At 42.4% G+C, this 10,737-nt stretch overlaps 1 protein-coding gene across 1 annotated transcript; it reads left to right on the top strand.

The window, feature by feature from the left end:
* The first annotated feature begins 235 nt into the window (after positions 1–235).
* On the top strand, positions 236–9,440 carry cul4a (cullin 4A). The gene is made up of 20 exons (XM_035628732.2): positions 236–907; positions 2,068–2,183; positions 2,756–2,859; positions 3,542–3,611; positions 3,697–3,770; positions 3,850–4,012; positions 4,109–4,198; positions 4,292–4,374; positions 4,978–5,045; positions 5,397–5,515; positions 5,629–5,821; positions 5,922–6,026; positions 6,254–6,364; positions 6,578–6,663; positions 6,814–6,921; positions 7,628–7,741; positions 7,833–7,938; positions 8,030–8,202; positions 8,288–8,440; positions 8,528–9,440. The coding sequence occupies exons 1-20, from the start codon at positions 763–765 to the stop codon at positions 8,621–8,623; spliced, it is 2,277 nt and encodes a 758-aa protein (XP_035484625.1). The 5' UTR covers positions 236–762; the 3' UTR covers positions 8,624–9,440.
* Positions 9,441–10,737: the final 1,297 nt, after the last annotated feature.

The following is a 10,737-nucleotide window of genomic DNA, read 5'->3' as shown; positions in this document are numbered from 1 at the left end:
AAGATATAGTTATACGAAAAACTATCTTCCCTTTAAATTCAGGGTAAAGTTTGATACAATTAAAAAAGGAAACAAAGATTATGGATGTAACTAAAGTTTTATGATTTTCTAGACTGACTGCCAGATACAGATGTGTCCACGCCGGTGTGGCAAAAAAAATACGAAAGCAGTCACAAAAAGCAGAAAAATCCAAGCCGTCCCTGAACGCAACTCAGCCGCGTTTCCCCCAAGATGCACCTGTCCAACTGAACTGCCTGAGAAAAGCCATTTTGTTGTGCTAGCTAGCTACATGCTATAAAGGGAGCCATCGGCATATGGATGTGTTATATCAACGCTAACAAAAAAATGTCGCTTTTATGTTTTCGTCCACAGTCGCAAAACACAAAAATTGGCCTCGGCAACACCCGTGAGCAGTTAGCACCGACGCGGACTAGCCTGCGACGCTAAGCGCGCTGAAGAAGCGGACGATAAGTGGGAGCTAACGTGTGCTGCAGTCTCAGATGACACAGTGTTAGCTTGTTTATGTAGCTCGCAGTTATGCTTTTCTTTTCCTCCTGTTTGACTCACTTCACTCCGGTCAGCCTTCGCGTGTGAGTGTGTTTCTGAATAGACTGCGACCGCGTCGTAGCGTCACCCGAAGGCAAGTGTTGCCCACGAAAGGGACTCGTGTGCTGTGTCACAGTGCACAGAACAAGAGGCAGCAGCAAGTTAGCAAAACACTTGCAACACACTCGGTGTCAAAGCCGACGCGCTAATCAGATAATGGCAGAGGACACCCGACAGGACAAGAGGGCCAGCTTCTCCGCGATCGCGGAGCACAACACCAACGGGATGGCCCGGAGCTCCGCCGTGGCCTCGGCCAAAGGTGGAGGCGCCTCCAAGAAGTTGGTGATCAAAAATTTCAAAGGTACTGTCATCGTGAGTCGACGTCGGCCCACTTGCTCCGTCCGACTTCACGTTTACGCCACCGCAGGGACAAGTTGAGTTGTGTCTGTGGTGGTTTCACGTTATGTTTTGACAGCAGGTGGTGAAGAAGACAGTACGCCGCTGACCTCTGACCTCTGTGATCAGCGCGTTGCTTCACAAAGGGCCTGTTCATTGTAATAGTGACTCGGTTATTTTCTATAAACAACATCTGTTTTTGGGGGGTTTTTTGCACATCTGGTTCTAGCCACACATTTAGAGGTAATCAATGTTTAAAGCTACTGACCCCCCCCCCCCCCCCCCCCCCCCCCCCAACACACACACACACAGTTATTGGTCAGATGAGAGAAACAATATAAGAAAGAGGTCAATAATAGGGGGTTTCTGTGATTTGGATGACGTTAGATTTCTGTTTTATTAACCCGATGTGACCAATGCACAGGTGGCACCGATTGTCCTGATTGAAAAATGCATATACACATTAGAGCTGCAACAGCTAATCGATTTATCGACTAGTAATCAGTTACTTAATTCATCGCCAACTATTTTAAAAATCGATTCAAGTAGGATTTACGGGAAAAAAGTCACAATTATCTGATTTCTGCTTCCAAAATGTGAATATGTTCTTGTTTCTCTGCTCCTCTTGGCAGTAATCTAAATATCTTGTGTGTGGAAAAAACAATACATCATCTTGTGGTTTTGGGGAAACACAGTCGACATCTTTCATGATGTTATAACATTTTATGGACCAAACAACTAATCGATTGATTGAGAAATGAATCGACAGATTAATTGTCGATGAAAATAATCGTTAGTTGCAGCCCTGATATACATAAATATAAAATTAATTTGAATTATTTATTTATTTTAACAAATATACACGCTTAAACGTGAATTAAATCAAAAAAAAGTTTTTTTTTTCTTCTTAAGAAAACACTTTTTAACTTTTAACACTTGACTTCACTTAAAATGGCTCTGGGCCATAGTCAATAAAGTCAATCATTACAAAACGTGCAACTTATAATATTTGATTAATCTATGTTTATTCAAAATGCCAATTTACACCAATAACTTCTTAGGTAGTTTGCTTGGTATTTTGTGTTGGACCTCTGAATTAACAGTATTGCTGACTTTTTCTAACAGACAGGCCAAAACTAGCAGAGAACTACACTGAAGACACGTGGCTGAAGCTGCGAGATGCGGTGGGAGCCATTCAGAACAGCACCTCGATAAAGTACAACCTGGAAGAGCTCTATCAGGTTTGTTGTCTGTCTTTTCTATTAACTTCTTTTCCTCAGGCCTCGATAAGCATTTAGCAGTGTGAATTGTAGAAATGCATCAGTGCAAAACAGCTGAACATGACCAACACAAATGCTTTTATGGTTTATCATTTTAAACACATGATCTTTCAGCAGGTCATCCAATACAGACTTGTATTGTTCGCTAGAGGTTGATACCAGCTAAGGGTTAAAATAAACATAGAACTCTGACTCTTTCGAGATAGACTTGCATGAATAGTGTCTCTACTTTAATGTTTTTTTTCTGTTATATGGGCACCATTGATGTGCAATAATGATTTTAAAAGTCTCCACTGCCTTTTCACATGACAAAAGTGGATTTACATACTTAACTAATGTGAAATGCGAACCATTGGCCAAATATAAACTGTTAATTGTTACTTGCATCCCTACAATTATTCACTATAATATGCAGAAGTTAATTTGTAATCCAGAATGAATCTTGCAGGTGTTGAGACTGTAGTAGGATTTTGAACAATCTGCGTCTCTTGTCTTCTTGTTTCCTCTTCATGCCTCTTCTGAAACGCTTGAAGGCGGTGGAGAACCTGTGTTCGTATAAAGTCTCCCCGACGCTGTATAAGCAGCTACGGCAGGTCTGTGAAGATCACGTTCAAGCCCAGATCCAGCAGTTCAGAGAATATCCTTTTTTGGGGGGGGGGGTGAACAACAACTACATGAGGTGAGACGAATGTCTGAAACATTTACTGAGTGTGAGAGAGAGCCTTTTCCTTGACAGTAGGTATTTCAGCCTTACTTATAATATATATAACCTTGTTTCTTATAAGATCTCTTTCTTTACCAGCGATTTACTGTAAAACACACTTCACTTGGCCTGTTCTCAGTCGGCTGTGAAACACAACGGGTCTGGTATGTCTTCACGTCAAAGAGCAGATGTAGGAGACGTTTGGTTTTGTTTGGAGTCGTGTTTCATAAATCCGGGCTCTGCTGGCACAGTGCAGGTGTTGTTGCAGTCTTTTCTCACAAGGGGTCAACATATAGCAAGTTTTTCAATTTCCAAATCACGCACAAATCAGCTGTGGCTTTGACCAGCCGGTGATTTAAGATGCTAAGTGATAATGATATTTTAAAGCAGCAGCATTATAACAAAACATGAAGTTAACAATGTTCTTTACTAAAACCTGTAGATTTTTTAATCCTATTAAATACCCTCCAGTTGATTGACAGTTGTCCTCAAGTCCTTTTGATCCAAGAAGGGGTTCCTACTGTTTATTTTTGCTATGAAGGAAGGTCATTGAATTTTTTTGGTTGAATGACATGAGTATGTGGAAGATTTCTTTTTTCCTTAACATGGATCTCACAGAGTCTTTGGACAGCCTCTCCTTCCTGAAGCGAATGAATCGCTGCTGGCAGGACCACTGCAGACAAACTGTAAGGTGTTTTTTTGTCTGCTCATAGAATTTTTTCTTTCTGTAAGAGTGTAAATCCAATGCTCAATTTGTTTCTTTCTTTATAGATAATGATCCGAAGTATCTTTCTCTTCCTGGATCGTACATACGTGCTGCAGAACTCCCTACTTCCCTCCATATGGTAAAATTACAGTTCTTTTAAATAGCTCTTTTTTCGTTTAGGCCCTTGGAGGCTGATGTTATGTTTTTTTACGTTGCAGGGACACCGGGTTGGAACTCTTTCGCACTCACATTGTGAGTGACAGCGCAGTTCAGAAGCGCACCGTAGATTGTATCTTGGAGCAGATCGAAATGGAGCGGAACGGGGAGACGGTGGATCGCAGTCTGCTCAGGAGCCTGTTGGGCATGCTGTCAGACCTGCAGGTACCCGATCCCTTGCTCGCCATAGTTCACTCAGTAGACAGTGGCCGGAACACGTGTCATTGTTTTCACCTCTCGACTGTGTTGCATTTTGTTAAGGTTTACAAAGATTCCTTCGAGGAGAGATTTCTGATCGAGACCAATCGTCTGTATGCGGCGGAGGGACAGCGGCTGATGCAGGAGAGAGATGTGAGCGAGACTCTCAATGGATCTGTTTCAAGGGTGTTCTTTCAGTTGGCAAACGTACTGAATGTGTGTGTGTGTTTGTTTTTGTGCTGCCAGGTGCCGGAGTATTTGCATCACGTGGCTCGTCGGTTAGAGGAGGAGAACGATCGCATCATGAGCTACCTCGACCAGAGCACTCAGTAAGTTATGATAACTCTTGAGACAAAAATCATTGTCCCGCAAACATGATTAACATCGTATGATAACCTCTCATGGACAAATCAACCCTCATTAACTAAATGGAAACAAAAATTTGCTTCTTTTTTATTTAACAATGCTGTTAGGCTCCTCCTTACATTTTGAGGAGTCAAAAGATTTGTCTCTACTAAAATGACCAGTATAATTAGTTTTTTAATTTTTTAAAAATATTTTCATGTTAAGCTCCTAGAACATCTTTTTTGAGGGGTTTTCTTTTACTCCCCCATAAAACAAATGATCTTCACAATTTAATACTGTTGATTTAAAAACATGAACACTCTGCCAGAGTTAACATATACGGCCTTAATGACTTAATTAACTTTCCCAGTAGCTGTAAACGCATGGCCCCAGAATTCTAACAGTAACTCACAGTTTCCATTTGATCTCAATAAATAGAATAGTAAAGATTTAAGTGATGAATGTTGCCGAGCTTCACCAGGTGTGATCAAAAGAGGGTTCCGGGATCAAATTACTTGAAATGTCTATGCCTCTGTTCTAACTTTTTCAATATGCTTTCTCTAATTTCTTCACCTTCATTTTCACAGGAAACCACTTATTAGCTGTGTCGAGAAGCAACTTTTAGGAGAACATATGACTGCAATGCTACAAAAGGGTGTGTGTTCAGCAAGTCCTTTACATCAGCACTTGTTTGTGTTTGTCGTCATATGATACATTTGTTTAGCTTATGGTGGTTTTTGTTGTTGTTGTTGTTGTTGTTGAACTGTGCCAGAGGAGTATTGATTTCACAAAATGTAATTTTTGTTTGAAAAACCTCTTTCCAAAAAATGTAGAATTAGTTTTCTGTTTGTTAATCTTTTTGAATTAGACTCATTTATTTTATCTGTTTTGTTGATTGCTGTGAAATATTTATGATGAATATTTGAATTTGTACATTTGATTTAGTTCTAAAAAAAGGATTTTGTATATAAAATATATACAGTTAAGTGTAACATTCCTGTTGCAGGCCTGAGCACCCTGCTGGATGAGAACCGTGTGACCGAACTGGCCCTCCTCTACCAGCTCTTCAACAAGGTGAAGGGAGGTCTTCCCACTCTGCTGCAGTTCTGGAGGGATTATATCAAGGTATACACAAACTATAGCTCAACAAACATATTCTGTGTGAACAAAACACTAAGCATTTCCAAAGAAACGCAGATGCACATTATTGTGAACTGGTCTCTGGTCTCTGGTCCTAGTCCTTCGGCGGAGAGATTGTTTGTACTCCGGAGAAAGACAAGGACATGGTGCAAGAACTGCTCGACTTCAAGGACAAGATGGACAACGTGGCGCAGAGCTGCTTCACGAGGAACGAGGGATTCATCAACGCAATGAAGGAGGCGTTCGAGACCTTCATCAACAAGAGGCCCAACAAACCTGCTGAACTTATCGGTAGGTCGGGTCCCGGAAATGAGACGTCACGGCATACGCAGCACGTGGTTTTTAGGAATTCCTGTTTTTGATAACGAGCTCTTTTGTTTTTCGATTTCAGCTAAATATGTGGATTCCAAGTTGAGAGCAGGGAACAAGGAGGCTACAGAGGAGGAGCTGGAGAGAATCCTGGACAAGATAATGATAATTTTCCGTTTCATTCATGGTCAGTTTTACTCCTGCAGTTATTCTCCTCCGTGTGTGCGTGTGTGTGTGTTTGGGGGGTGTGTGTGTGTGTGTGTGTGTGTGTGTGTGTGTGTGTATTTGTGTGGGTGGTTGGTTGTGGTGAATGTCAGGGAGTTTGCTTTCTCAGTCAATTACCGTGACTGATGGCTGTGAAGCTTTGTTTTGTTTTTATTTTGATGTGAGCTCTTGATTTATTTCTCCCTCCAGGAAAAGATGTTTTTGAAGCCTTTTACAAGAAGGACTTGGCCAAGCGCCTGCTGGTCGGCAAGAGTGCGTCTGTGGATGCCGAAAAGTCCATGCTCTCCAAGCTCAAACATGGTGAATCTCTCGTCCGAAGTCTTATATATCCAAGTTGTCAATAATCTAAATACTTGTCAGAGACGTGCATATATATTCATAAAGAGTTTCAGGAAGTCAGCCTATCTAACATTTATTAGATATCATATAACCCTTGGCCGTCACTTCCTGATCTGTATAATCACAGTATATTCTATGTATGATTTAACATTAAAAATTTGAATGTGCTGGCAGAATGCGGAGCAGCTTTTACCAGTAAGCTCGAGGGGATGTTTAAGGACATGGAACTTTCCAAAGACATCATGATCCAGTTCAAACAGGTACTTACAGGTCTCACATTTACAAACGTACATGTGTAGCATGAAGATAATGATGCCATGTTTACAAGAGTGTGTGTGTGTGTTCATTCCACTGCTGGGTCATTTAAATGCATTTCTTTCATGCATAATCAACGTGATATTTCCTCTCAGTATATGCAGAACCAGAGTGAGCCCAGCAACATAGAACTGACAGTTAACATCCTCACTATGGGCTACTGGCCCTCGTACACACCCATGGAGGTCCACCTGCCCCCGGAGGTAAGTGTCTCTATAATTGGGAGCTTGTTCTGTTGTGCACATTATTATTTAGTTTTTGGGTTTCTAGTTGCAACAAAGAACCATGTTTTTTCGTCAACTTTGAATGAGTAAAATAAAGTAACATGAGTTGGGCCCGACATCTGTGTTAGTCGCCGTGTTTGCTACGTCGTGTTGTGGTGCGTTCCGGTTCCACTGCGACTCGGGAGGTCGGAATAAAACCACTGAGGTATAATGGAACGCAGCTCGGTTGTAAATACGGCTGCAGAACGGTACCAGAATACTTTGCATTTGCGCTCAATTTCCAGCGCTGTGGGAAACCAGAAATGGAATCAGAGGTGCACCACCATCAAGTGTCCCCTGTCAGGTGCTCAGTTGATTACGGTTTGCAACTTTTCCACCAGATGGAGCCAGAAAAGTACAAAATTATACACTGGGGCTTTAAGTGACTTTTTCCTTCAACAATAATAAATTTATTGTACATTTTTGTTGTGTCAAATCAGTGCACCCACATTTAGTAGTAGAGTACTAGATCTGTTAAGTGTGACCGGGTAGTGTTGTCCAATATCAAACATGGCCTTTGCACACTTACCAGCAATGAAGATCATATCTTTCGACCGCGATTGATGCGGTATTTGCCTCCTGAAATACCTGCTAATGTTGCTCATCAACTAGGTACAAATGTAATCACTTCTTTTTGTTTTGGTAGATGGTAAAACTCCAGGAGGTGTTCAAGCTGTTCTACCTGGGGAAGCACAGTGGGAGGAAGCTACAGTGGCAGCCGACACTGGGCCACGCCGTGTTAAAATCAGAGTTCAAAGAGGTGAGAAACTGGTTAATCCTAGGGGGGGGGGGGGGGCGCAGGGAAAAGAGACGGTTTGAACTGCAGCCACAATGACTCCTTTATCCCGCAGGGTAAGAAGGAGCTGCAGGTCTCCCTGTTCCAGACTCTGGTGTTGCTGATGTTCAACGAGGGGGAGGAATTTAGCATAGAGGAGATTCGCACGGCCACCGGCATAGGTGAGGTGACGCATGTCTTCAAATGTGTATTACAACCGTCCTGTTATGGGAGAGAGAGTATCACACTATGAATGTGTCTTGTTGTGCACAGAGGAGGGCGAGCTCAAGCGCACGCTGCAGTCCCTGGCCTGTGGGAAAGCACGTGTCCTCAACAAGAACCCTCGAGGGAAAGAGGTGGAGGACGGAGACCGCTTCAATTTCAACTATGATTTTAAACACAAACTGTTCCGCATCAAGATCAACCAGATCCAAATGAAGGAGACGGTAAAATATACTTTTCTTCACACACACCCTTCCTCCACCAGGGTGCGCTTGTTCTCATTTTCACATACGTTTTTTCCTTCCACAGGTGGAGGAGCAGGTGAGCACCACCGAGCGCGTGTTTCAAGACCGGCAGTATCAAATCGACGCGGCCGTGGTCCGCATCATGAAGATGAGAAAGACACTCAGTCACAACCTCCTCGTGTCGGAGCTCTACAACCAGCTGAAGTTTCCCGTCAAGGTGACGTATATTCCAAGCTTGCCCATTCTCATAGTTTCAGCGTTTAGCTCACTCACACAGCGTCTCACCCGTTCTCCCTCTCCGCAGCCGGGCGATCTCAAGAAGCGCATCGAGTCGCTCATAGACAGAGACTACATGGAACGGGACAAGGAGACACCTAACCAGTACCACTATGTTGCCTGAGGGGGATCCACTGGCACCACCAAGCTTTCCTCACGGCGAGCGGACAGCTGCCCCCCACCCACCCCATCAAAGCAGCATTACAGCCACCCAGCTCTCTGGTGCCTGTCTCTCCCTTCATCAACAGTACCCGGACACAGCGTCCGGATCTCACACTCAAGGCTCCGGTGACGACGAGAGACACTTGGCCGTACTGTTCCCACCCTGCGACATCTTCGGTGGGACGCTGACACGGGGCTGGCCTGGTTTGTTGATGGTTGGTTTATGTGACTTACAAATCTGCTAATGCAAAACTCAACTGAAAATAACTAGCACTTTTCCTCTTGTTTTTGTTTTGGGGTTTGTTTGTTTTTTTTGACCATCCTCTGGATTGGGATTTTTTTTTCTTCCTTTTTCTTTTGACTTGTCATTCTAAAAAAAATCACCTATTTTCTACAGTAGTTGGTTTGTCATGAGTTTTTAAGATTTTTTTTGTTTTTGTTTTTTTTGGTTGGGGGGTTTCCTCTTCCAACGGTTTGGTTGGTTGCTTGATTTGGCAGAGAAGCAGCTGTTGAGGACACAAGAGGAGAGGATGGACGAAGTGTTCCAGAGGGGCGGAGTCAGATGTGTTTAGGTCAGGGGGGAGGGGAGGGGAGGGAGGGGTTATTACTTGTAACACAGACGCTAAATGATTTGCAGACAGGCCACTTGGGTATGTCTTTGGTTATCATGTATGTTTTGACCAAAATGTCCAATGTCACGTGCGTGATGTTTTTGTAGATCAGATTGTATTCTATGTACGAGTGAGAAAAGTGAACCTGAATAAATGGATATTTAATGATTCAATTTAATGATTTTTGGAGAACCGGCGAGAATTCGTTTTTTGTTTTTGTTTTGTTTTTCTCATTGTGATGAATTTTTCCTCATCTTAAGTTTGCTGAGTAATTAATTCTTGCTGACAAGTCTAGTTTCATTAATCAAAACTATCTTTGTAAAATAAGAAAAAGACAGAACAAGATGAAGGTAATGAAGGATGAGGATTTCTATCATAATGCAATAAAACATAACTTCTTGGAACAGAACGTCTGTTACACAGCACCAAGTTGTCGTGTTCCACTTTACATTACTCAGCCGAAATGATACGATGAGGAAGAGGAAGGGTTGTCTGTACTGGGGCTGCTGCAACTAACAGATCATTTTCGGGAACGATTCATTTGTTCCTCATTTGCTCGATAAAATCGATAAGGTGTTTGATTCCTAAAATGTTGATTGTGTTTTGTCTGAAAAACCCAAATATTCCATTTACTGTATTCCACTGATTTCAACAAATACCAGCCATCCCTTCCTATTTAAAAAAGAGAAGTATGTCAAGTTACTGGAAGATGGAACAGAAAATCAAAAAGGTTTTTTTTTCTGGACACTTTCACTATCACAGCAGGGAAAGAGCAGCTTGTCCTCAACGTCCTATAGTCCTCGTCTGGCATTTACAGTCTTGGATTAAAGACGAGGAAAACTGCTTGTCCCTTTGTAGAAAAGCACGGTGGGAAGTATGCAGAGAGAATGTAGCAGGCTCCTCATAAAAGTCTTTTGGACCGAGGCCGTAAGCAGCCTCCGCGTTCCTTCCAGTGTTTCTCACCCCCTCGTGAATTGATGAAAGTGTCAGCTGACTTCCCACAACACATTCACTTGCAGCCGGAACAGCGTTGTGTGTGTGTGTGTGTGTGTGTGTGTGTGTGTGTGTGTGTGTGTGTGTGTGTGTGTGTGTGTGTGTGTGTGTGTGTGTGTGTGTGTGTGTGTGTGTGTGTGTGTGTGTGTGTGTGTGTGTGTGTGTGGTGGACACTCACATGTTCCAACTATATGCTGTGGTCCAGATCTCTCATGTTCATACACCATTATTATAACAGATCTTACTGTTAGATCAGTAAGTGTTGCATTCAGGTGTCCACTATTCTATCAGGGAAATTAGTGTATTCAGGAGATTACACTTAATTATTATTTAAACATGAATTTTGAATGGAAAGAGCGAGGGATGATTATGGCAAAGCAACCAAACAAAACCAACCGAAGCCAACGAGTTACTTCATGTTATTATTACATTTTTTAATTATTATTATAATTATTATTTTAATGAATCAACC

Source organism: Scophthalmus maximus, chromosome 4 (assembly GCF_022379125.1).
Source record: "Scophthalmus maximus strain ysfricsl-2021 chromosome 4, ASM2237912v1, whole genome shotgun sequence".
Taxonomy (NCBI): domain Eukaryota; kingdom Metazoa; phylum Chordata; class Actinopteri; order Pleuronectiformes; family Scophthalmidae; genus Scophthalmus; species Scophthalmus maximus.
The sequence above is the reverse complement of the archived record's forward strand: the minus strand, read 5'-3'. Positions and strand labels throughout refer to the sequence as shown.